Source organism: Pteropus alecto, unplaced genomic scaffold (genome assembly GCF_000325575.1).
Source record: "Pteropus alecto unplaced genomic scaffold, ASM32557v1 scaffold125, whole genome shotgun sequence".
NCBI lineage: Eukaryota > Metazoa > Chordata > Mammalia > Chiroptera > Pteropodidae > Pteropus > Pteropus alecto.
This window is the reverse complement of record NW_006436888.1, coordinates 5,149,741-5,176,956: the sequence shown is the minus strand read 5'-3', so window position 1 is coordinate 5,176,956 and position 27,216 is coordinate 5,149,741. Positions and strand designations below refer to the sequence as shown.

General features: G+C 46.2%; 1 protein-coding gene and 1 long non-coding RNA gene across 3 annotated transcripts in view; both read right to left on the bottom strand.

Moving 5' to 3' along the window:
- Window positions 1-27,216, bottom strand: part of MTOR (mechanistic target of rapamycin kinase) — a 110,049-nt gene that overhangs the window by 21,173 nt on the left and 61,660 nt on the right. For both annotated transcript variants that reach the window (XM_006914361.3, XM_006914362.3), the window contains exons 29-36: window positions 18,771-18,846; window positions 15,637-15,776; window positions 9,629-9,729; window positions 7,687-7,802; window positions 6,406-6,483; window positions 6,092-6,199; window positions 3,386-3,511; window positions 3,153-3,284 (exon numbers count right to left, since the gene is read on the bottom strand). In XM_006914361.3, the coding sequence (XP_006914423.1) occupies window positions 3,153-3,284; window positions 3,386-3,511; window positions 6,092-6,199; window positions 6,406-6,483; window positions 7,687-7,802; window positions 9,629-9,729; window positions 15,637-15,776; window positions 18,771-18,846 (877 nt within the window). The remainder of the gene's footprint in view (window positions 1-3,152; window positions 3,285-3,385; window positions 3,512-6,091; window positions 6,200-6,405; window positions 6,484-7,686; window positions 7,803-9,628; window positions 9,730-15,636; window positions 15,777-18,770; window positions 18,847-27,216) is intronic.
- LOC112481772 lies at window positions 133-3,144 on the bottom strand. The gene is made up of 2 exons (XR_003047033.1): window positions 2,941-3,144; window positions 133-2,740 (listed from the first exon to the last, which is right to left on the bottom strand). It is a non-coding gene; the product is annotated as an uncharacterized LOC112481772 (long non-coding RNA).

Sequence of the window (27,216 nt, the reverse complement as noted above, 5' to 3'; positions counted from 1 at the left end):
GGAGGGGACACAGTATGTGAGAGAATGTGAAAGAGAGGTTGTGTGTTCTTCGCTTCAGAAGAGGAGGGAAAAAAAATCAACACTTCAAATAAACAGGTCAGAACGCTCTCCTTACAGTAAATCACCTGAGTCTTTTCTTTTTTTTTTTTTTTTAAATAGAAACATGTCAGTGACAATGGCCTTGAAGGAAAATGAAACTCCCTGGCTTGGGGGTCAGGAGCAACCGCAGACACTTTTCAACATAAGAAATAAACATTTTCAATTCCTCGAAAATAAGTTGCTTCCATGCCGCATAGGAGGGACATACCAGATTCTCCCGTGCTGGATAAACTCACTGAATTTAATATTGGACTTCAGGTCTGAACCGATGCCCGGCCTCCCCAGTTCGGGCAATTTAGTTTTTGTTCAGCACCTTGTTGAGTCTCCCAATGAGTTGACTCTGTCTGGACTGTCAATGACACAGCTTAATGCAGAGCCAGAAGGACATGACAAACAGTGTATTAGGCAGCTAATCCATGCATGAAGACAGGGCAGACAGACAGATGTTCCAACAGTTAACAAGACACCTGTCTCCCTCAGACAGCTGCCATTGGCTTTGAAAAAGGAACTACATTAGCACCCCACGCCTGGAAAGTGACACATGTTCCTTTGGTTTTTATTCTATAACTATACTGACCAGCCTTAAATCTGACTAAAAAGAAAAAGAATTGGGAGGCCGTACTGAGAAGATCAACCATTAAAAAGGCGAGAGAGAACTCACGTGGTTAATGTGCACATCCGGCAGGTAAGAACTTAAATTGGGCACTATGATGCCAGATGCTTTCAGAGCCCATAAGCTGTGTCATCGACAGTCCAGACACAGAGTTCAACTCTTTGGGAGACTCAACAAGGAGGTGAACAAAAAATAAATTGCCCGAACTGGGGAGGCTGGACATTGGTTCGGATTTGAAGCCCAATATTAAGTTCAGTAAGTTTATCCAGCACGGGAGAATCTAGTATGTCCCTACTCTGTGGCATGGAAGCAACTTATTTTTGAAGAATTGAAAATGTTCTATTGAAAATGCCTTCTTTTCTTCATCCCCAGGAAGTGAGGAGGGGGAAAAAGAATTCTTTCTTTTTACAGATGCAGGACCGGTCACTCGGAAGATGCTTCTCTCAGGTCCGGAGTTTAAGCATACATAAGCTGGGCATACATAGTATTCCTGGTTCTGGACTGCCTGGGTGGTATATGGGCAAGAACGATGTTCCCAGCTCAGTGAAAGCTCACGGAAGGACCAGCTCATCTCCAAGTCCTGGGAAGCGTTTCATCTAGGAAAATGCTGTACACACACCTGTTGTCTGATGCCTTCCTGCAGAATAGGGCTGTTCTTCCCCAGACACTCTCCTCTGCCTTAGGCAAGGTAGAGAGGACAACCCTTGTTCACAGGGGAGGAAAGTAAAGCTCAGAGAAGTAAAGTGACTTGTTCAATAGCACGATTAGTACTAGTCAGTTAGCTCCTGAACTCTTATGAAGATGTGACTAGCTCTGGGCTTGAAGTTCAAGCATCTAACTGTAAATGGGTTTCTGAAGTTTTATCCATGTGGTTTTGTGGTCTCCCATCGGAATCTGGGCTCTTAAGGAGAGACCATAATCTGTGGAGAAGTTGGGCTGTGGTCATCTGTTGAAAGAAGCCACTCCTTGGTTGAGACAGGAGCCAAAAGCCTCCTCCTGCCTGCCTTCGGCAAGACAGTCAAAGACTTGGAGGCTATGCATAGGGAGGAACGCGGACCACGTTCAGATCCAGCGCCTTCTGCTTTTCTCATTTTCCTGGAGGAAGGTCAGGTTTTGAATCAATTGCTCTGGCTTGAGAGGCTTACAGAGACCAAAGAAACACGAACTAAAACAAAACCCCCCAAACCAAGAGAAAGCAAAATCCCACAACTGCACATTTGGAGACGGAAACTTGGGCCATCACTACGGAAGTCAACTTGGAGACTCGGTGCCCGGGCGCACGGCTGCTGCCCCACCCGGGGTGGCAGTCCCAGTCAGAGTCAACCACGCAGCAGAGAAGTCGATTCCTGGACATAGTCCAAGGGTCTCTCAATCCGCCTTCAGCAGAGATGAACTGCTGTGTTGTCACATCTTTCCACAGCATGACTCTAGTGGCTGCTTTACATTCCTTTCTCATCTCGGGAACCACTGTGGGGATGACTGGGGAGGGAGGGAGCCAGGGCTCCCTCCTGTTTGGTGAGGAGGAGGGCGGGGAGCCAAAGCGGGTGTTGACTTTTCGTTAATCAGCACTATCGCCCAGGAAGATGGTTTAAAAAATAAAAACCACCACCAACAACAACAAAATACCCAACCAGAAGCCACATCTATTTCCCAAGGACCTGTCTGTAAACAAAGGAAGAGGAACCGTGCATTGGCTTCGAGATCACTTTCTCTACTGGTTTCAGCATTTCACTCTGGGTGTTGCTGCTTTTGAATCCCAAATTGATGATGGGAAAGGAGGCGAGAAGTCTGAAAACCAAACTGGTCTTGTGACAGTTCCAGTCAGTACTTTCAGAAATATGGTGCTGTTTTGGGTAATTAATAGCCCATCTTCTCTGAGGGGGCAGAAATTGTGCTTTTTCTATGTTCCAGCACATTCTGGCTGCTAATAAACATAACAGTGATTACACTCACTGGTTTGATCAATGGTATGTATACATGCATCTCCTTGAGTATGATTCACTTTTTGAAATCAGGCCAAATACCTTCCTAATAGGAGCAAACTCCCTGACATGGTGGTTTGGACATGGATCCCCTTGGGGCTGAGGCAGTGAGATGCAGATTAGTGAACATTCTGGAGAAACCTGGTCTACTGCTGGATTCAGATACAGACCCTGCTGGATTCAGATACAGACCCTGTTGGCTTCGGATACAGACCCTGTTGGATTCGGATACAAACCCTGTTGGACCTAATAGGAGCAAACTCCCTGACATGGTGGTTTGGACATGGATCCCCTTGGGGCTGAGGCAGTGAGATGCAGATTAGTGAACATTCTGGAGAAACCTGGTCTACTGCTGGATTCAGATACAGACCCTGCTGGATTCAGATACAGACCCTGTTGGCTTCGGATACAGACCCTGTTGGCTTCGGATACAGACCCTGTTGGATTCGGATACAGACCTTGCGAGTACTCTTCCACATGTTTTTCATGTAGGCGTAGGTCACCTGGGGGTGAACTGTGGGCAGAGGATGGTCAAGTTGCCGGGATGGATCGACTCCCAGGAGTAACACTAAGGTTTTATGAGCGAGAGCCTTAAAAACAAGAGAGGTTAGGGTATAAACAGAACCGGACCAGGAGCGCCAGTCCCTCCTCGGCCTGTCGCCCGCCCCGCAGTGTGCTGGGGGCTACTCACCAGCCTGCCACTCTTGCCACACAGGCTTGCATACTTGAGCCAGGTCCTCATGTCCTCATGAGGGCTGACCACAAGGGACCGTACCATAAGGATCTTCTGCCAGTCCTCCACGATACGCTGGCAGCCCTGGAATGTTTAGAAGTGAAGATTAGATGCGTCCTCTGCTACATCTTAAACCCCCACAAGCAACAGTGGAACCCACCCTGAAACAAAAGAGATTCGTTTTGATAATTTCAACCTTCTCAAGTGGAGTGTACTGTGAATGAATCACCTCTTAGGGACTTAAAATTCGAGAAACAGTAGAACATTCTGGAACTTGAATCCTGGCTCTACTTAGTATCTGAGTGACCTTGGACAAGTTACTTAACTTCTCTGTGACTGATCTGTAAAATGGGATAAAAATAGTACCAACTTCATAGAGTTAAATGAATTAAATTATTTAAATTTCTTTTCTGGATTACAAATAATGCAATTTTAAGTATTTTTTTTTTTTTTGCTTCAGTCTCTCTTATTGAAGATGACTATCACTGAAAAAGAAATTAAATGTGAAATGTATTATTCAAAATTCAAAAACTATGTGTAAAAAAGTTTCAAATGATGTTTGTAAGCTGGTGGCATTTATTAAAGTTATTAAAGCCTATGCCCGCACTAAGACTTTTGGCCTTGATTAGATTCTTTCTTCTTCATTTTTATTTGTCTCAGATCAAAAACTACATACAGAATGGGAAGTGTCTATTCACTTACACATATAAACACATATAATTTCTTTTTAATTAAAAAAACAGTGATTAATCATCATTAAAGGAGCTAATTTTATATTAAAAGACTGCTGAGAGTAAAGTGGACTTTTTTTTCATCTTAGCTAATAAGAAGTCAGACTCAGAGACAAACTACCAGGAGATGGGTTTCTGAGATCTGTTACTTTATCGGTGAATTCTGTGAAACCAAACGAGCTGTCCTCCTTGGAGATAAGTCTAAAAGTCTAGCAGCAATGATCGTAGGCTTTTCAATGTGACAGGACATAGTCTGAGCTTGAATAAAGAATCCAAGGCAAGAAGAGACCCAATGCCAGCAAGGCCGACCTCTCAAACTGCCCTCTGGGAGATGCTGGTTAGAGATTTCAATTTAGATGAGTCTTCCAGCCTAGGCAGTTCGTTGAGTGTTTTGATAGCAAGCCATCCACGAGAGCCAAATTTCTACCAAACTTAATGCTTTATTTTCAGGCCTTGGACCATATCTTTCCATCCTATTAAGTGTGACAACAGTGATTTGGAAAGTTAGAAAAACAGAAAATAGTACATTGAGTGATTGTTTTGGTGACTTCCCACCATCTGCTAGTTTCTTCCAGATGCTGGAATAATTTGACCCTGTCGGCCAAAAAGCAGCTTGCTGTCTCGAGACAGGAAAGTCATGAAACCTTACGATGATGACGGTATCTTGGACACAGTAGTCAGATGTGGGTCTCCTCTCCCCAAGACTCAGTTAATCCACCCCGCTTCCAAGTCACTATTTGGATAATGTCCCACTTGTTAGAATGGGAGATTGATCAGATCTCTGGTTTGGAAACTCTTCACCCCATTACAGGCACTTAAAAACCGGGTGTGTGCAAGTGGGAAATGCTTGCTTCGTGGAACTCTTTTCTGGTGTCCAACAGACAATTTTCCATCAAAACATTCACCGGGCATTTCAGAATTGCTAATAAAACATGTGAAGGAACTGCATGTGCTCGCTGCCCAGAAAAGACTACTATATTCATAGCCATCCTCTGCCCGCTGCTCTTTCCTTTCCAGTGGAATGTGCCCTGAGCTGCGGAGACAGGAATGCAGCCTGGACTCGAAAGCCTTTGTCACAGCCTACTGAAAAGCTGGGAGCACAAACCTTGATTGGTCTCAAGACAGAACGTGGAATTAGGTATAGACTGGGTCAAGAAAGTTTAAAATTGAGGAGGTTGATTACGACAAGCAGGGGGACAAGTGGTGTCTGGAGTGCTGAAGGCTTTCTTTTGTTGATGAACTTGCCCTCCTACCAACATTTTCGGTCCTTCCTGAGAACACTTAAGACCACCGACTCCCAGACCTGGAACTGACAGCGCCTCGCGCTGAAATGATCGGAATGTACAAAGAAAACACCGACGAAGGACTCGGAAGTTTCTCTACGAGGGAAAACGGCAGTGGAAAAAAGTCGGAATAGGGATCATGGGATGACCCGAGGGACTATAAACGGCCAGCGTTGGTCAATGAGCATATATTGGGGAACCCTGATCACAGAGCCAGCAAGTGAGTTTAAAGCCGTGGTCTTCTGCATTGGCCACGTACTGGCATCAGGGGAGGCTAAAAGATACTGATCCTGGGTCTACCCCAGGAAATCTTATTTATTGGGGCAGGGAAGTGGCCTGGGCACCCAGATTCCTAAAAGCTCTCTAAGTCATTCTATTGTGCAGCCAAAGCTGAGAGCCACTGATTTTAAGGTTAAGACTGTCAACTGGCTGGCCATGAGTGTCACTTATCAAAGACACTTTCTTTTATTCCTAGAGAAGGGTAAAAGGAGGCTGGAAAATTGATCGTCCTCTCATAGCTAAAAGCTCAGGGGAAAAACCTTTGAGTGCTCTGCTTTGAATGCCAAGCAGCCTCTGAGAAGTCGAGAAGCCTGTGCTGAGGAAAACCAGGAGAGGAGGGGGCGGGCTCTCGGGGCTCCCCACTGGCTCACCTGCAGTCTCTCCCACCAGATCTGGCGGATGATCTCTCGTCGCTCGGGGACGAGTTTGTACTGGATAACCTCCTCCAGCTCGGAGAGCATGTGGCAAGAAACCATGGCCTGGTGGAAGCAAATCACATTCCAACTTAATACTGGACGAACAGTCCGACAGCCAGGATTCATTTCAATCATTTCTGCTGAGAGCAGAGGATCTGCGGAGAACACACAGGCAAGCGCTCAGCAGCCTGAGTCCCCAGTAGCCCACTCTAATAAAAGAACTGAAAGGGGCCTCTGACACAACAGCGTGCAGAATATTCGACACTCACCCCATATGCCCGACTGTAGCTCTCTCCTGCCATAGCAGTCAACTCGGCGTCCAGCAGGTCTCTGGCTTTGTCAATGCACTAAGAGAGAAACAGGGAACCCCTGGACTTGAGCTGTGGACTTGGGGGCTGGGGGTAGTGTTGTTATTTTCGGGCTTCCCAATGAGCTACAGAAGTTATCTGTCTCACTGAAATTCCAGTGATGAAGAGAAAAATTCACCAAAGAAGGGAAGAAACTCCTTCGCAGTTCTGAATGGCTAAAGAGTACTATCTGATTTCTCAGAAAGGACAGACATGTATGGCAGCCAAAACCTTAATATCTATGATAACACCCAAAATCGTGGGGAATAAGGGAGGATAAATGTATGCTTAGAATCGCTGTGTCCTGGCATCGCAAGAGGACAATTTGGGAGGCAACCTGCTTTCAACTTTTCCTTGCTGGGCATGTTTGTGAAAATGGAGTGCAGACAGTCAAATGGCTCCAGGTGGTCACCTCTGGCTGAGAAGTATGCTGTCCTCATGAGGGAGTGCCTCTGAAACTGGCAGAGGGATGCTCAGTCCTCTCCATGTGAATGGGAGTTCTGGGCCGGTGACATGGATGGCCCAGGTCTCAGTTCTCGTCATGTAAATCAGAGTCCTGGGGATGGCCACAGGACTGCAGTTTGAGTCTTCTCTGTTTCATCAATTAAAAGCCCTTCATGTGGAGCTTTTCCTCGTTTGAAAGTTTAAGGTTAATTACAATGTCTCCATCCCGCAGGTGCTCGGGCCATTTACCCAAGTACCTCATCCAAGACAGCCCGGTGCCTGACAGGGTGGATGTGATTACTTCGATATTTCATTCTCCAAGTCAGCACGGGGTTTTCACGTAACTTGGAAGCTCATCGGTGTGACACACCTGCACAGCCAGAAGAAACCTGTGACTGGCTTCTGCTGCAGAGGGGGATGGCTGCTCTCCGAGTCCTCCCTCAGTGACGTGGGCGGTTCCTCTGTACCACGAGGAATGCTAAGGCAAAAGTGACGCCCCGGGAAGCCAACTCCAAAAGCAATCTAAGTGGTCATGTCCAGAACACACGTGTCCTTCTCAGAGCGGAAAGTGGCCCCGGCTAAGGTGCTGGCAGTTTTCTTAGTATTACTCTCCAAAGCCATTCTAATGAGCTCACAGAGCCAAATGCCAGAGGTGAAGTACAACAGCCTACCTGCGCTGGCACCACGTGCCTAGGAGCTGGCAGGCAATGCAGAATTACTTTTCTTTGCTAGCTGGTCTGGGTGCATGTGGGTTTTTACCTGTTGTGCCAGGGAGAAGAGGTCCTGATGTAGTGCCAGCACAGCTCTATAAAATGCCCCATCGTGGGTGTCCCGAGGGATCATACAGGTGTACTCTTCCATGCTGTCCCATTGACCTACACAGACACACACAGACACACAGACACACAGACAGAGCAGGGAGCGGGAGGGCGGCGGGGGGAGAGAGAGAGAGAGATTGAGAGAGAGAGAGAGAGACATTAGGGTGGTCAACTTGCTGGGCTAAAGGCAGCATCTCAAATAGGCTTTGTCATTGTTATTTGCCTTTAGCTTGGGGTTCAAGCAAGACAAACCCGAGCTTGAAGGATCGAAATCCTCAACCTCTGCGGAGTCGAGCAAGCCAATTTAACAAAACAAAGCCACACCGATCTGTCTTCCAAACACAGGACTTCATCGCTGCTCCAGGGAGCTCCATAAAAGATGGGGGAAACCACACGAGCACAAAACCCACGTGCTGAATTGAAAGCCTTTAACGCAGCGCCTCATTAACCCAGAGAACTCGCTCAGGTTTCTCCAGGTGAGATGGAATAGCTTGCTTCCCTACTAGCGAAGCACTTTACAGTTCAGTGGTACACCAGAAACTACATTTTCCCCTGAACAATTGAAAATGGCCAATACAAGGGAACAGATTAGACAAATAGTTTGCCCGTCTTATCTGGCAGCACCTTTGCCTCAGAAGGGAGGAGATAAATATTTTAAGAGACTGTTATAACAGAAAGATGGGCTGGGTCACAGCTCAGTAGTCTCTGTGTCGTGGCAGACTGCGGAAGTGGCTGCAGCCGGGAACGCAGCTGGGACCGGCTTCCCCTGGCGGGGTTAGCGTGTGTGGCAGGATAGGATTTCCAAGACCATCTGCAGAAGCTATCAGCTTCATTAACTGCAAACTGCAGGGCTGTCTCTTTTACAAGGCATTTTCCTGCCTTTTGCTCCAGACCAGAGGCTCATCCATTCTTTACGCCTCTGGGCACAAGCAAAATAGCAAACAATGACTCCTCAGGAAGCAATTTGTTTTTAAAAAATGTTCTAGATCCAGCCCAAGAGTTCATGAAAGCAAAGGATAGAAGCTTTATGACTCGAGAGGGATAGAATGTAGTTAGAAGGTTACGTAACCCTCCTCTGGTTTCCTTGGAGGAAGCTTTTCTCCCGTGACATCCCATGGACCCTTTCTCCCCTTATTAGGAGCATCTCTGGAATAGACATTGGTAATCCTCTCAGCTGGGGCCTGGTGTCAGAAATTGCACTGTCTGTGGGGATTAAAAGGAGATCTGTTCTCTAAAGTACTCGAGGAGTGGGAGTAAGGTGGGCGAGTGTTGGGCAGCAAGGGGGAGAATACAGAAAATAAAACTGTCAAAATGTTTGTATTTGTCGGAGACAGTGAAAGGCATATGGGAGTTCAGTATACTATTTTCTTCATGTTTACAGATGTTTATAGAACTTGAGAAAGTTCTATAGTAACAGTTAAGAAACAAAAGGAGACAGCTGTCTTCTCTATTCCTTCTAGGGATAAAGACATGATAGGTGGAGCTCCAGCAACCATACTGGATCATGAGGTAGACTTGAAAATGGAAGCCCCATGCAAAGCAGAAATATGAAAAAGGCTAATGACAACGAAATCAGAATATTAGTTTGGGAATTCATACATCTAGATTTCATTTATAAGAGAAAAAATAAACCAGTAACTTGTATAAAATAACAACAAACAAACCTCACTAAATATCTTATTTTTGATGCTTATTCACTGTTTTCCTTGGCTTCCTTGTGAAGAGCTGTTTTTACTCAAATCAAACAAGTTAGTTAAAATCGTCAGGTAGAGACAGATGGGAGAGACAGAAGTAGATACAGACGGTTTTACACTTCCATAGACCTGATGCCTCTACCTGCAGCCACAGTGCCTTATTTTGCAGATGTGAGCACCCAGCCTCACCTAAACCCCACGCAGCAGCAGCAGCCATCCGGGCCATCTTGGCTTGGGTCTCGTCGTTAACCAGGGTCCACTTCTCACAGCACTGCTGGTGGAGCTGTCCCCTGAAGGAAGGAATTACACAGCTGGGTTAACTGAAATCACCTCTACAGCCTGCTGCTCTTTCACCCCTTGGGCTCCGGGGGCCACTGAGGAACTGGATGACAGGGGCCCGGCTCGAACCATGAGCCTTTAAATAAAAAACACTTTCAATTGGGTCACATAATAGAGAAGTGACTGGCAATTTGTTATTCCTATGGCCTGGTATTCATAATTTGTCTGAGAGTGAATTTATCAAAGATAAACTGTCTAACTCTATGTGATGTACAATGTCCTGAACATCTGGCCCCCTTCATAAATATTAAATAACTTCTCTCACATGCCAATGAACTCCAGCTCTTTCCTTTTTTTCCCTCTGGCAGGCCCAATGAGACAGCAATCTGAAGAGACACATCTGGACATTCATTTTGGGCTCAAAGCTATAGGGAGAACTGGCTCTCAAAATTATTATCCAAATGGTTGCAGGATGAAATGAAACTCAAATGAAATCAATCTTCCTTCTTCAGAAGGAAGAAGGCTCTACAATGGTCACAGCTACCAGAAATCCAAACACTGCTTATTCTCAGAATCTCGTACAATTACGATGAGTGTGAGTAACAACTATGAGATGTTGAGATTATGAATGATGCTCAACAGACTCTAATACTCAAAGACAGCGGAAGCCCGCTCAAGAATGGAGACATCCCACTGACAGTTTAAACAGCAGGTTCCACTTCTGAATGAAAATAAAAGCCTGCTCCTGAGCAGATATGAGCCCTGCTTCCATGTGAGCTTCAAGACTTGGCAAAGAGACTCCTCAATCTTCCCCGCTTTCTGAAAGAGATGCTACAGGATGTCTGAACTTGGTATTGGGACTGGAGTCAAGAGAAAAAGGTACAAGTTCCAAGTGGCCCAGCTCAGAAGCCTCGTGGGGCATGAGCAGCTCTACACTATAAGGTGACATGGGGGAGGGGTAGTGGTGAAGATGCTGACCAGGTCCAAGCTGAGCTCACTGAGCTGACTGGTGACCACGTCTAGGAGAACCACTCAGGCCCATTATCCAGAATCACAGTAGGGCAGTCATTCACTTCACCGTTTCTCCAGCACATGGTCAAGAGAGCCATGGACACAGGTATTCTAACTCAATACACGACCAAGATCAAAAAGGAAGAGGAACTGGGCAGCCACTCTGCCCTATACACTTATTGAAGCTCAGTGACAAGTAGGATGAACCTCGGTACTGGGTTTGTGCCTTCCAACCCTAGAAGCCTTCCCTATGGGGTCCTGCTGGGAGTTACCTTAGAGCAGTAGTTCTCCAGTTGTCATGTGCCTCAGAATCCCCTGGAGGGCTCCTTCATCTAGACTGATGGGTGCTACCCTGTAGTTTCTGATTCGGGTCTGCATTGGGGCCTGAGAATGTACATTTCTAACAAGTTTCTAGATGATGATGCTGTGGTCTAGGGGCCACAGTTTGAGAACCACTGGCTCAGGGCATAGGAACAGCTCCTCTGGGCAGCATATTTTTGTTGGGGTCCTGCCTGGAGTTAGGAGAGAGGGCTACAGGATCTCTGAAAGGTCCTTCTAACCCTAGAATTCAAATTCTTACAGCTCGTGGCCACAGCGATTCAACATCCTTCTAGTCTTTTGTCAGGAACACTTCTTTCTGTGCCACGGGTCTAAGGATTTAGCTCTGCTTTTCATTCAGAGGCAGGGAGCAAGTTCAATGTGAAACACACCAACTATTACCGCAAGGGACAAAGCAGAGGGGTGCAGGGCAGTGTCCTGGAAAGGCTGCGCCCTGGCAATGAACACGGGCACCGCCTTTACACTGTGGCTGTGTCAACAGCTGTCAGACTCGGTTGGTATAAATGAGGTGGGGTTCCTCTCCTACGAACATTTGTTACAAATAAGAATGCAGACTATACAGAGCCCTAACTCTCAAAGGCAGTGGCGGGGGAACAAAATCGAATAACTAAAAAACATGAGACCGTGGGGCAAACACTAGGATCTGTTTTCCAAGCCCTCACTGCACACCCCAGAGGACAAGGTCAAAGGCCCACCCCCAGGAAGCTGACTTTCACACCAGTGCAGCAGCAGAAGCTGAGAAAGTGTTCTTTCATCTGGAACACCAAAGTGGTTGGCTCTCCCAAAGAGTCTGTTTTCGAGGGCCCAGAAGCCATGTAAGGAAGAGCATGTGGAGGTTCACCTAGGTTCCCCCTGGCTGCAGGTATGGCAGTGTGTGCCACCGGGCTGGGGGGCCGACTCTTGCAGTTAGCTTCCTGGAGGCAGATGAAACTGGAAGGAGGGGTAGGGTCTTAACCCTGTGGTAGCCCCCGATCATTCCTGATGCCACCTCTGGTGAACTCCTGCCTCAGGCATGGTCAAGAGATACACTCTAAGCAAAAGCAATTTAGAAATTGCACTCTAAATAGACTTGATTTGAATAAACCATGTAAGAAACCGACATATGATCAGGAAAATAATTCTGCTTCTTTCATCTCTTTTAAAATCTCTTTTCGTCTGCCACACTCTTAAATCCCTTGGTCAGCATCACTGGCCACTTATACTTTATAGGTAATTATAAAACTGAAATAAATCCAAGAGATCAGAGGCAATGGGACTAAGTACTGCAATGTCAGGAGACCTGGCTGATGCTGCTCCTGGGAGACCTCAGGCCGGCTGTGTCAACGTCTACGGGCCTCAGTTTCCCAACTGTCACATAAAGGGACTAGACAAGATTGCATCTAAAATCTCTCCTAATATATACAAGCTGTCCCTACTTAACCCATCTAAGAAAAGTGGTCGTCTTTCACCTATTTCTCGTTTAGGGAAAAAAAGTGCAGCTCACTGTCAGCATTGATTTAACATCACGTGTAGGAAGGCTGTTTTCTAGGAGTTGACATTTCAGCGTTTAAGAATTACTATATTTTGTAAATGGAAACAGTGCTCCTAAAAACAGAATGTTATAAATAGAATGATGTCATTCATTTCCAAAGACTGTTGATATACAAGAGTGATGCGAAAATAATAATAAAATCAAGATGGGGGTGGCTCCATAGGGTAAAGGTTAGCATGTCTGCTTTATACACACAAGGTCCCAGGTTTGCGCCCCGGGTGGAGCCACAGACCATATCCCGGGGGCGCAGTGCCAGGGGCACGGTGCATCGCAAGCGTGTGGGGGGAGACGCCCGCCTTCAGAGATCCAGTTCTTAAGGGGAAATGGCAACATCCGTAGGTCAGGGGTGGAAGTGGTGGGGCACGGGGGCATCACAGAGGGGGAAAAAATAATAAAAGCAAGATATTTCATGGCAAACGTTGGGGGTGAGGTTAGGACTGTCATCCGTGAGTTATGTCGGGGTAAACACTGCAGCCACAAGTGCTGCTGGTGGTCAGTATTCTCGAGGCGCACGGGAAATGGGTCAATTTAGAAAAGCAGGGGAGGGGAAGGGACCAGGAAAGGTTTCAAAGGAGGAAGAGACAGTTCAGGTGGGAGGATTTCAAAAACTGGAAAAAGGAGAAGAGGAGGTGGGCAATTCATGAAACTGAATGAACAAATGCAGAGAGAAAAAATTCTGTGGGGTTTGGAGAAGACTGAACCGTTTGGCCAGAGCTCAGAGTACGAGGCCGAGGTCACTGAGAAACAGGCTGAGATAGTGGGCTGGAATCAAAACGTGAAGGACTTCGATGCCATGCTGTGACATTTACATGTAAATCAAAGGGCAACTGGGATAGACTAAGTCATTTTAGGACACAAATGCAGAGAGAAAAAATTCTGTGGGGTTTGGAGAAGACTGAACCGTTTGGCCAGAGCTCAGAGTACGAGGCCGAGGTCACTGAGAAACAGGCTGAGATAGTGGGCTGGAATCAAAACGTGAAGGACTTCGATGCCATGCTGTGACATTTACATGTAAATCAAAAGGCAACTGGGATAGACTAAGTCATTGTTAGAGTTGAATTTTAAGAATGTTTACATTATATATATTTTTTATCTTCCTCTTAATAACATGATAACCAATTTGAAAGTTAAAAAAAATTGTTTTTGAAATAACGTGGCTAATTCTTAGCATGAGTGTCTTCGGCTTTAGATCAGTACTGTCCAAAAGAAGAGCCTGCAGTGACGGAAATGTTCTGTACGTACACTGTTCGATACGGTGGCCGCCAGCCACGTTGGTTACCGAGAACCTGGAATGTGGCTAGGGAGACTGGATTATCGATTTTATTTAATTTAAAAATAGCCACATCTGGTAATGGCCACCATATTGAACAGTGCAGTTTTAAATACCTGTTGGACATAAAAAAAAACACCCACCCAGCTTTAGTGGCACAAACTAACGCAGCAGACTAGACAGCATATGCTTCCTCACTGCCACCTCCTAGACACCTCTGGCTCCAGCCCGTTCTCCATCTCAGCTGCCCTCGGCCTTTCCTCTTTGTCACCATCATCTCTCCCCTTGGACGGCCTCTGAGCTGGCCTTGCCGTCTCTTCTCTCCCGCCAAGCCCCTCTCCAATTTGCTCCTAAAGCGTTCTTTTTATAATGTAAACCCATCAATCATGGCCCTCCAAATACTTAAGATGGCCGCCCAGTCGCCCTTAGGTTAAAGTCCAAACTCGTAACTTGGCCTATCAGCCCCACACGCTCTGGCACCTGCCTACCTCTCCTGCCTCACCTTTTACCTCTTTCCACATCACACCTGACTCTCCCCATTCTGACCTTTCAGAACCCTGAATATACCGTGCTCATTCCCCCTCACTGTATAGGTCCAAGTTAGATGTCACTCCCTACTGGAAGTCTTCCTGAACCTTCCAAGCCTAGATTAGGGCTCTTATTTCCCACAGCCCCCTGGGCTTCCCCTCTGTAACTGTATTCAGTCTGTATTACAACAGCCTGATTGTCTGCTCTGTAAACTTGGGAGAAGGCAGGGACCATGTCTGTCTTGTTCATGGCTGTGTCCTCAGGGCCTGGCACAGATATCGGCAATGAATAAGCTCTCTATAATTACTGGCTGAATGAATGAATGGGGGACCAGTCCACGTTAACGAAGCTGGATAATCTGCTTGTGGGAAGGTTGTATGGCATTTTAACTATTTAAAGCTGTGGTTAAACTAACAACTGAAATATGGCATCTTGTTTTAACTATTTTAAAAAACTGCACTCGATACTGGAAAACAGAATGAAAACCATTTTACCATTTGTTCTTCGACATACCTCCAAAACTCGCCAAACCAAGACGTAGGCAAGTGCTCAATGAAGCGTTCCTGTTGCTTCCACCTGGAACACCATTCACCTCCCTGCCCTCTCCTTCGCCTGTCTCCCAGCCGTAGTCTTTCTCCTGGGGAGAACTGCAGGATCATCTCCTCCCTCCCTTAGGTCTTCCAAAGTCCTGTGCTCATCCCGTCGTCACTGTTCTCTCAGGCTTTGCTAACTACCTGTCATGTGCCTGTCTCATCGACCTCACAGCAGAGGCCTTGTTTTCTGTCTCTGTTTCCCCTGGAGCCTGGCAGAGTGCTGGGCACATGGTAAGCTTTCATTAAAGGGGAAGCACCTGAAGAGGGCAGTCATCTGTTCGTCTTTTCTAAATTCATGAGGAAAAGCAAATAAAGAGGTCTTCATCACTCAGTCAATGTCAAAAGGCAGATGGAAGGGGTGGGTGCAGATAGATCTCAGGGGCGCACCCAAACCTGTCCTGTCCCAGAGCATTATACGGTTTAAGTTGTTGTTTTAAGAGCCTTTCTATTGAGCACTGAGCCGAGACAGAGAGAGAAAAACACCAAAGTGATAGATGATTCCTGGGAAAATACCGAGTGAAACAAAAACGAGAGTCTTAGGTGACTCTCTTGAGAACTCTGTATGAGGAAGCCTTTCAAATACAAAGGTCGGAGAGATGACGTCTGTAGCAGCCCCTCAGCCATCATCCCGGCTGACGCAGCTCACCATTCCCCCAAGGCTTCGAGGCAGCGCATGCGGCCCAGCATCAGCTCTGGGTCATCCTTGTTGGTGTCCATTTTCTTATCATAGGCGACGAGGGCGTCCTCCCACTCGTGCAGCTTCTCATACCAGGTAGCCTGGATCTCCTGCCAAGTGGAACGGGAGGACTGTCGTGAGGCGCAGAGAGCAAGAGGGGTGCATCTGTTACCCCGCGCGCTCTCCTCAAGGCGCCGTGCTTATGTATGACCCTTCCCCTATCGTAGCAGGCCTTGGCTCTCACTGAAAAGAACTTCAGAGTGTCTGGAGGTATGTTTGGTGACCATGGAATGTTCGTTCCTTGGCGCACCGCACCGACGGAATGATTCTGGGATAATCTGAGAGCAGATGTCAGGCCACATTCCTCCTTCCATCACTTCCTGCCAGACACAGAGGTCACCAGAATTCTAGCATGTAGGGATGTGAGGACAGGGGAAACCATTTGGGACGGCAGGAAACCCTGAGCAGAGCTCTTGCAAGGATGCCAGGGCCTGGATCTGCTGGAGTGCTGTCGGTGGGCCACATGGCAGGGATGGCAGCTGCTTTCCTGATGGGGCCAGAAGGACAGGCCACATCTGCATATTTTCTGGAGGAAAACAACTCACTTTTTAAAAGCTCTTGATTCTCCATATCTCTTAATGCACGTTTAAACTTCCAGGAAATAGTCATTTGAAATATAACATAACACTACCACTTAAAATTCTTTGGAAAACCTCCCTCCCTTCTACAGTCTCTCATCCAATGTTCCTTCCTGCTCAGTGCTTGGCAGCTTTACCAGTGCCAGGGGCCAAAGGGTGGGTTCCATTACTGGGCAGATGGTGTGCCACGCTGAAATGCAGTGTCAGCCACGTGAGTAAGAGGTGCTGCAGTCTGGAAGTTGCACAGTGAGCCTCTCTAAATGGTCAGGGGACAGTCTCTTGTCCCTGTCTGCCTCCATCTGCCCTCCACCTCAGTCTGTCTTCTGAGATTCTTCATCACCAGCTCGGTAAATGACTATTTCTCCTCCAGACCAGGGCAGTGGCTCTCCAGGGATTTCTTTAACAGTGTGACTTTGTAGTGGAATCTGGATGATGTAATGCAGGGCCCATATTAGTTCCCCCCATTACTCTCCTCTCCTTTCTAAATAAAACTGATATTTGAGTAGTACATACACTCTGAAAGGATCTTTTCTTCTTGAACCTCTGTAAGGAGGTCATTTCTATTTTAGTTCATGAACTTGCACTTACTTCCCCTCGTTTGTTTTCAGTATAGCCAGTCCCCTCTCCTGCCCCTGCAATGGCCTTTTCCCCAATGTCAGTGGATGACAGGGTTTGCCAATATGGCCATACTTGGCTCCGTGAAAGGTAAAAACTACCTACGCTTCATTTTCCAAGCCTATTTGGAACATTGCCTTTCTTTTATGCCTAAATATGAAAGAGAAAACTTAGAGCAAAAAGAATGACTGCAAAGACAGTGTAAAATTAAAAACTCAAAGTAACACTGGTAAATTTCTCATTTTGAATTTCTATACTGGGTTGGAAAGAAAAAAGGAGCTAATGACTAATATGTGGCATACACCATGTGAACAAGCAGAAAGAGGGGGTGGCATATGGAGCAGGTCAGATAGCGGGCAGGATATTTTGAATTGCAATAGATTGCAGAAACTATAAAGTTTAAGCAATAAATCACACAAAATTCTAATGAGATTGTTGTTATATAAATTGTGCTGAGAAAGCGCAGCCTCTGCCAAGAGAAAGCAAACCATTATCAAGTTTAATACGATTCAGCTACCTAAATATAATAGAAAATCCACCTGGGTTTAGCAATAATCTTGAAGCTAATGGCCACCTTCAGAACCTGGAAACAGGGGAACTTTCATTTAAGGCTGGCACTCTGAGCCACTGGGGTATAAACTGACTGTTGGCAGATCACCTGAACACCAGATGACTGGAACTCTGGTTTCAATCACCACTTGCTGCGCCCTAGAGCTGGATGGATATCAAAGGAGAGGACCTCTTTGGGTGCATTGCATTAGGGGCCCTCTCTGTCCACTTTCATCCCTCTGCAAGCGAGGACCATGGCAGGGATGGATGAGACATAGTCTTTCCTGTTTTGTCATGTGGAGAGATGCTTTCTTTGTCTAGGTACATATATGTGCTCAAGATGGCAAAATGTTACCTTAAAAATTTCGCTCCAATTTACTAGCCTTTGTGCGACACAAAAGCCTGGGATGTAGTCACAGTTTTCTTCACTTTAACTCACTGGGCACTTGATTAAGGCAAAGCAGACTAAGTGACGGACACGACTAATAAAAGGTTCCTCCTTATCAAATATATGGACCCAGAACTTCTTGACCTTCCAGGAAGTCAATGCTAAGCTGATTAAGTCGATGCTTTATGTTCAGTTAGGAAGTTACCAAAGCGCCCTCCTAGGACCACAGAGAGTCATGGAAACATTTTAATACTGGTAGGGCGAAGATGACAGATGAGAAGCAGCTATGGAAGCAATAATGAAATGGAACAATACCTCAAAAGTGGGTATAAATTATAGTGCATTTTTTTTCCTGGAGAATTGGCCATGGTTTCTTCTAAAAAATGTACGGAGGATTAACTGTGGGGCAGTGGCAATGCTAGCTGCCAGAGATGACGCGAAGGTAACTCAGGTCAGGGTTAAACACCTGGGCTCTGACTGCCAGACTGCCCAGGTTCAAGTCCTGGTTCTGCCCTTTTACTCACTATCTCGGCTTAGCTGTTATCTTTTTAGGGCCATAGTCTTCTTATCTGTAAAACGGGATGGCAATAATACCTACATAGAGGGTTGCTGTAAAGACTGAATTAGATGAAGTATACAAAGTACTTAGCAAAGGGCTAGGCACAAGATAAGAATTTGATAAATACCAGCTATTACTGTTTATCAGACTTCATCTTCATGATCTGTGTTCAGTTTAAATACAATCCATACAGCCATTGTCTCCTTCACCCTTGAGACATAGGTAAGTCAGCATCAGAGATTGTTAACAGTTGGGACAAAACCAGAAAGGGAAAGTGACTTCCTCAAGATCATGGCTGAGTGCCTTCCGAGCTAGCTTGCTACCTCTTGCTTTTTGAAAAGAATGAGTCACTTACCAGCTCTCCGAAGTGTTTCATGGCATATTCTAACACCCCAGCTGCTGCCTCTGGCTGCTGTAGCTTATTATTAATACTGGGAAAACAAAAGGAAGAGGTGGTTACACTCAACACGTCGGAGCATGGGAGGTGTGGGGTCCTCTGTGGGCAAGTGGCTCACCAGCATGTTGGGGACAATGTCTTGCAGATGCAGAGAGAGCATCAATTATCTATTACCACCCAGAAAGCTCAGCCTGAATGATTTCAATCTGAGGAATGATTTCATCTTGATCCTATATTCCTAATTTTAAGGGGGCAGTATTTGGTGGACAGGAAGTCTTGTCTGCTCTGGGGCCTTCCTCCAGCCAGCACAGACTAGTTTCCTCTCAGATGCTGTAAGTCAGGCAGTATGTGTCTGTTTTTTAAAAACTAGAAACTCTGGATTCAAAATTGTCCCTGTTATAGAGCACAACCAGAGGAGGTACGTTTGAATTTCAACTCTTACCTCCTCTCACTAGTTGCCTTCGGTAATAAGAATAACCAAAATAAATGGGCTCCGGGGGCAAAACAGAAGTGGCACCGAGGTTTGGGTCACCCACGTCAATGACAGCCAACCCCAGGGACTGTGGCTGCACAACCATCTGGAATGCTCCCCTGACAGAGCCCATCTCCCGCAAGTTCAGATGCCTCCTTAGTCCTTCTTCAAGGACCATCCCCTACCTGTGCAGCAGGCTGTGAAGGGACCACATCTAGTGTTACTTGCCTGGTCTCTGCCGGAGAGACGCTTTTCACTATCGGCACGCTACTTTGCTGATGTCGTCTGCAGACAGTAGGTGGCCAGTTGGAACTGGAGGACTATAACCTATTGGGGCAAGCAGCAGTAATGCTGGAAGGCCTGGCGCCTGGACTCAGCTAATCAGAGAGGCTGCAAAGAGGTCCTGATATCAGGACTTAGACTCCTGCTCCGATAGGAACCTACGTAAAAGGCTAACCGGCAACTTACACAATACTGAGCCTAAGCTTGAGTTACAGGAGGAAGTTAGGAGGGAGGGAGCAGGCTTGAGAAAGTCAAAGGACCACAACAATTACATCTGTTCACAGGGAGGGAGCAAAATGTGGCAGACTGACTTAGGAGTCTAGACTGGTTTAATGAGCAAGGATCCAGTTTATTGCCCTGAGTACAAACTGTCTATTTGACTAGAATTGATTTTTAAGTGGTTTTGGGAAATTCCAGGGTTTGGTTTCAATGTGGTAATATGGCAAGAGGTTGCTGTTATAAATATTATCTTTAAAAATTTGAGTTCCACCACATTTCTTCCAATAAAACCAACAGGGACTGCCCAGAAATCTGATGAACTAGAGAAGAGAACATTTGTGAAAGTAATAATCTAATGCCTCATATTTACAAAGCACATTTCAAATAATCTTTCCAACCTATCGCTCCCTTGACCTCACGCATCCTTAAGAGAGTGCAGAAGGAAAGGCATTCTCAGCCTTGTTTTACTTCTGGGGAGACTAAGGTCCATGAAGGCAGTGATTTTCCCCAAGGCCTGCAAAGAATGGGGACAGTCCCCATATGACCTGAAGCAACCTTATGTCTGTTCTTTGTTAAGGTGGGAGGCGAAACAGCTGTGGATTTAGAGTCAGAAGACCTGTGTTTACATTTCTGGAGGCCCAATCCTGCTACTTACAAGCTGTGTGACCATAAGCAAGGCATCGTTTTCGAGTTTCAAATTCCTTATCTACAAAATGAGGCTAATACTACCCCTTTCACAGGGTTCTTCAGGAAACTGAATGAAATAATGACCATGAAACTGCTAAGCAGGTCCTTATAAATGCTTCTTCCTTCATCTGTTTTTTTTCCCCCAAGGATAGACGTTGCTAGAAACATAGTTATATGCTTGTGTACAGAAAAATCATACATCTAAGGTTGAGACTTGAGTGACACTAGCAAATCATCCTGAACAGATTATTCGAGTTGGGTGTCTAAGCTCTGGGCTCCAGGCTCTGCGATCAGAGGCAGATACACTGCACAGATGTTTCTCTCCTTCATTTACAGGAGCAGACAGGCAACCTCGTGTGGGATCTGTGGGGGGGCCATTAGTGCTTCCATGTAGGTCCTAAGTAAAGCAGTGAGCCAGAACGTTCTCCGTAAGTTCTCTGCTGCAGGATTCAGAAATGTTTTTAATCTCACCGTGAAGCCGCAACATCATGGTTTCTTTTAGGAAGCCCTACAGAGTTTTTCTAAGCTGAGAATGAAAAGCCAAGTCCAAAGAGACTAAGCCCCACCGCACGCTCACTGTGAAGCGGGTCCCCATCCTTCCCGACCCCGAGGTCGGCTTCTCAACTTCGTTGCTCACTCACATGTGGCTGGGTGAACCGTATTGGTAATTAATAATAATACAGATTTGTGATCATCTAGTTCCTTAAACATAAAAATTTTGAAAGCATAAGGTGACAGGAAAAGAGAAAACCAGTATGTATTATAATCAAATATGCAATATATCATATATAAACATGTATAACTTTATATTCTATATATGGTTTGAGCCCTAATGTGGACTACTAGGATGGCTCGGGTAGGAGTATAAACTATTGTGATGAGGAAGATAAGGCGTTCCTTGCCTGAACCTTTAAGAATCAGACATCGAAATCTAGGTGTTCTAATAACTGTCTTCTAATCTTGCGTTCTGGAACATATTCTGTTTTCAAGAACAAATTATAAACATTACCGAAGCTTGCAACACAAAAACAAAAACAAAAAAAAGCAAAAGTCTCTTCCCATTCCACTTTCCCACTCATTATGCATAAAAAAAGTTTTACAACAAACTGGTCAAAATCAGAAAGTAGTGACTAGAGACTTCAGAGAAGAAATAAATTTATCTTAATATTGCTAAGGGATGGACCAACACAGCTTTGCAAATTAAAAAAAATCTCATATGGCCCCAACTTCTTCGAGAAAGTCCAAATAAGTCATCTGCATCACACTTGTCACTTGAATGTGTGTGTAGGCAGGCGAGAATGCAGACAGAGCCCGATGGGAAGGAGTGGGGGGCTGGGCTCATTGGGGGAACTACAGACTAGGCCTTTAGGAACTGCCATGAAAACTGGGGGTGTCCCTCGAGACTCATAAGCTCTTGCCCACAGTAAGGGCAATCTCTGAAAAATTACAACGTTGACTAAAGGAACTAAAACACACCCATGAAGAATGAGTGGAATCAGTCTGAGAAAGGGTCCTTTTCAAATATTAAGTTCTTGTTCTCTCATTTGAAGGCAAGAAGCCTGTACACGCCCACTCTGGATTGTTCAGAGAGTAGAGATTTTAAGTTAACCAGCTGCTATCATCCTGATTATTTTTCCTCTTTCCTACTTTTATTTTACTTTGCTATAGAACTTTCTCCCTAAGCTACATTCCTCTGTTCTCTCCTTCCACGGAGTCCCCCACGCATGCCTACAAGACTGCCGGAGAACGCAACTGCGATGCGGAGGTTCTCGGGAGGTAAGTGAACAAAACTCGGCGCTCAGGAGAATCTGTCGTCTTGTTTGGGACCTTAACCTTTTCTCCTTCCTCCACGACTTCTGGCACTTTATCGTGGCAGGCAATATTTTATGACAACAACAGAAAGATATCTAAATTTATCGAGAGCTCGCTCGCTGTGCTAAACGCTTATATGTGGTCTATCTCAACCCTATGAAGTAGACACTATAATTTATACTGCCATTTTACCGTGAAGAAACTGTGGCCCAGTAGAGAGATCTCAGGCTATTGGATGTCATCACTTCCCTTAAAAAACGTACCGTTTCAAAGGATCTTAAATAATAACTGAAGAGTTATATACTGTAAGAAGCAAAATGTGACAGACCACGGGACAGCCAGTAAATACCTGTAAGATGAATGAACGGAAGCACTGGATGGGATGTTCTGACTGGCTAGCTCTCTTTCCATAACTCGCCATGCAGGAGAAAGGAGCCCTACTGCGCCCTCGTTCTCACTTCCTCACCGATACGTGGCCAGCGTTCCCCTCTGACCCCCAAGCTCCCATCTCCTATTTTTTATTTCCTTTCAGAAGCTACTAATATGCCTTAAAGTCTCCAACACAACCGTCAGCCACGCCGCCACAGTGGGCTTTTCCGAAGTAGCTTGTTCGAGGCTGCCAGGCTTACAGAATCCAGATTGCAAAGCGTGGGCTAAGTAAGCCTCTATGGAAACTCAGTAGCTCCTAGTAAGGTCTCCAGTCGCCTGTCTACTTGGGTGACACAAGCCTATCATTTGAAATATCCCCCTTTTAAACTCAGATGTGGTTTGATGAGACTACAGGGAGAAACTGTATGATGTTTGGCTCATGTGAAAAAAATCACCTTTGCTCAAAAGTCTCCTTAATGAGGAACTCTGGTTTTACGGGGCAGCTGGGAGTTTTCTACAGCCCGTTCTATAAATGCCCCTCAGTCTTGCCCTATTAATGCTGGAGCCTTATAAAGGGCAAACTGTTCAAAGCCCCAGACTGACAGGAGAGGATTGCTAATGACATAAACCAGACTCCACTGACGCTGGTCTGGTTAAAAAGATGTGACAACAAACAAGTTAAGCGAGATGGAGGCCTAGGCAGTAACCTGCCCACAGCGACAGTGCAGAAACGACAGGTTGACCAGACTTCCCGTTTCCTCTTGACGCACACCGAGGCCGGAAGGAAAGGAGTCTCGAGAACTTTCTAAGCCAGTGGATACAGATTCCCACTGCTGTCTTAACAGGGACAAAGGGGTACATCTGTATTCTATTCCATATTCCAGTGAGAACACCCAGTTGAGATCTTATACAGTTGTAAATCTACAGTGCAAATGGAAACTGCCTGTTCACATAATAAAACCCAGAGCCCACAAACGAAGCTGCTGTTAGACAACGAAGACAGGAGAGCTCAGTGAATTAGGATATCAAGAGGGGAAGAGGCAGTTCTTCAGATATATCCACTTTCATCCGTTCCCCACTTCAATATTTAATTTGTATTAAAGGAAGCTGAGCTAAAGACCTTGGAACTGGGAAAATTCCTGGCAATTGAGGGAAACACTTTCTAGAGCTGAAAATTAACAGATACAGATAAGAAATTGCCTTAATGTCTTCTATACCAAACAGATTCTACCAAGCGTCTTTTCTCTCTACTTTCTAAAATCTTGCTTCCAGAAGTAGGAAAAGAATGTGAGCTGAGTAAGCCATGCGGACCCGAAGAAGCTCCTCATCGCCTTGGCAGGTTCCGGCTGAGAAGCTGGTGCTGGGAGCGGGGCTGTTCCTTCTCTGGGACAGTCCCCTTGGAGCTTTTCCTCGGGGCTTTTCAAGGGCAGGTGGTGACCAGGTTCACTGAGGATGAATCTGACAGGAAGGGTAGGTCGTTAACTGTCTAAGGTCTTAACGCTGAGCCAGTGAGAGGGTCCCCGGCTTGGATCTAAATGCCATTGCTACCACCTGAAGAACTTGTTTCCCAAAGGGTTTTCTAAGTCACTGCTTCATAGGCTTCTGGGCTGACGTCAAGTCCCCAGTAACCTGGCCTGGTGATTCCTTCTTTATGGCTCTTATGGTTATCGACCTCGTCTCTTAGCCTTGGCGCCTTGGTGCCTCGGTGACCTTCGGCTGTTCAGAACAAACTGATGCAGGATTATTCAACGCAAAGCCGGAGCCCGTTGGCAAGTTGGTCATATGGGGAGCATCTGCCATCACATCTGGGGGACGACTTAGGCTTTCCTAGCGCTCCCATCAGGAATTTACGAGAACGTTACACACTTGTTTCCCAAACGAATCCGGGCCTTCTTTCTCCTGTCTGTTTCTAGTGCAGACCACAGTCTGAAATTTATTTGGTTCCCTGTCAAGTAAGAATTCTTTGAATTCCGTTGGTGCTGGGCTGGTGACACATGCAACACAGCTGAGAGGGGACCTCGGCAGGTCTGGCTGAGGAGCTCCTGACCAGCCAAGATGAGGCCACGATGGACACTGCTTGGGATCCTAGCCACTATACCAAGCAGTCTTTATTTCTCTTATAGAGCAGTAATGTTTCAGATCAGCCCGTCCCTTCCCCCAGCTCCAAAACTTAGCTCTGCGCCCAGTGGGCAACTAAAAACAAAACAGCCTGATTCCCACACAGAGCCAGGAAAAGCTGGGGTTGCCGCGCCCTGATGTCTTTATCAGACAGTTACCCTGGGACTCTGGAAGCAGCAGAATGGACTGGGCAACTCTGAGACACGTTTTTTTGAATAGGGTAATTTAAAAGCAAAAGGACAGCAGAGAAGAGAGAGACAATGTGAGAACATCGAAAGACGACAGGGAGAAAGGTAGTGAGGGGTGATTTAAAGGCAGGCAGTAGAGAAAGTGAACGGGGACTGGCAGGCCTCAGAGTCCCCGCCCTGCTCCCCGTCCCTCCCAGCCTGGGTCAGGAGATGAAAACAGTACCCTTGGGTCTGGCAAGGTCAACCCCTCCTTCCCTACGTCAGGAACCCGGGAATGGCAACTGCACTCCTTCTCAAAGCGTTAAGGAAGAGAAGGCTGGCCTCGTTAGGTGGTTTCAAAGCTGGGATAGTAGATGTCCTCAGAGCTCTCGGGGACCTAAGGCACCAAGATAAAAAGGATCTGGTGCGAGAGAGGTGGCCCACCTTGGATAATCGAAATGGGTTCCTGATGTCTCAGTCAGTTTAAATGGTATGTCTATCACAATATTCAGAGGACATGCTAAGTCATTATGTGAGGAAGTGGGGGCCCCTAAGAATAAAAAAAAAGAAAAAAGAAAAAGAATGCTAACAGCTGTGTAAATTAGGGAACAGGGAGACAAAAAAATTCTATCTTTTCAAGACTGGTGGGGAAAGGTACATCATTCTTTTTTAATTAAGAAAAATTTGGGGGAGGGAAGTTCACTACAATACAATCACTATCCAAAATGCTATTTTTACCAATGCATCGTCTGTTTAAATAACTACATATTTCATACATCATGGTGACTAGAGCATTAACGTAATTTTGTATTCCGCTTGTTCACATAACACTGGCATTTTATACTTTATCCAGAGCCTTCATGATTACTTTTAATGGCTGAACAGTCGTCTCATCCCGCTGATCCCATGTATATAACCCGTCTCGTGGGCCCGGTGGGGAGCAGCACTTGTTAGAACACCAGGCCACCGGGAGAGCTGCTTCTGAGCTCACCTGGTCCAGTGCTTTCCACGTTCGCTAAGTGGTCTGTGCCATGGCAGTCTGCAAGGTCGTCTCTGGGAGGAGGTGTCCATCCCTGAGGACGAACACACTGCTCACCGGTAAGCCAGGCAAGCTGTCCCGTTTTACACGTCACCTCCAGACACCTCCTGGAGGGACACAGGGCGTGGGTGCCCTAGCACGACCCAGCGTGAGGCACTGGGAGGCTGCACAGCCCCGAAGTGTCAAAGCACACGCTTTGTGCTGGCCGGGTTGGAAACCCGAGGGCTGTCAAGGCGTGTTGTAAAAATGATAAATGGCTGTCACCTTTCCAAGGCTCTAGCTGATTTAGGGCTACTGGCAGGCACATCACTCCCAGCATGTCAGCCAGTTAATTACTTCCAACTTTATCTTTCTTGTCAACACTGCCTGACAAATTGGCCATTATCTTTTTATTCTACAACAATGAGCACTGCTCCTTCTCTGGTGATGCCTGGAGGTTTTTCTCCTCCTTCCCACTTCTTCATATCCAGAGCGAAATGAAGAGCTCAGAGAGACGATTAGAAAGAAGCTGTAAGGAAAAGGAACAGGAGGAGGGCTGATAGATTGAACCCAGAGCTAACTGCCAACTATCCTGACTCAAAGCAGGGTTGGTATTTTGGGTAAAATCCTGATTTCTTGGCTTCTCAATGTCCAAGAGCTCTGACTCAGTCTATTATGTGGATGAAGTTGGGCAATAAAAATTAAACGAGCTGGCATCTAGTGACCTGGCAGCTTCAAACTCTCCACACTTAACTGTATAAGCAGATGTGTGCTGGCCTTTTACTCCATTAAGGAGTTAGGCCACATCGTAGAAATACCGATGCCCATTCTGGCATCAGGGAAAAGAAAAAAATGTGCTTACATTTTTGGCAAGGCAAAGCTGAAAGAAGAAGGCCATGGCACACTATAGCTGGATTCCCAAGATCCAGAGCTCAGGAGGTGTCCAAAAGAATCTGGAGAGACCGATGGTGTCACCACTGATATAGTTCATTGCCCCTGGGACAGACTGTGTCAGAGGTGGCCATGGGCAGAACCCAGCATCTACTGTATTTTCTCGGTTCTTAGATGCACTTTTTTCAAACTTTAACATCTCTGAAATCACGACACAGTGCACAATGCAAGGTTTCGGAGCGCCGTGACACAGTTTAATGGCCAGCAAGCAGTATGTCTACGCCCTCCATCATGGTACATAAAAATCAGAAGCCGCTTCTCCAACTCGGCATGAGCGGTCCCGTTAAACCTCAGGCCGTTCTGAGGATG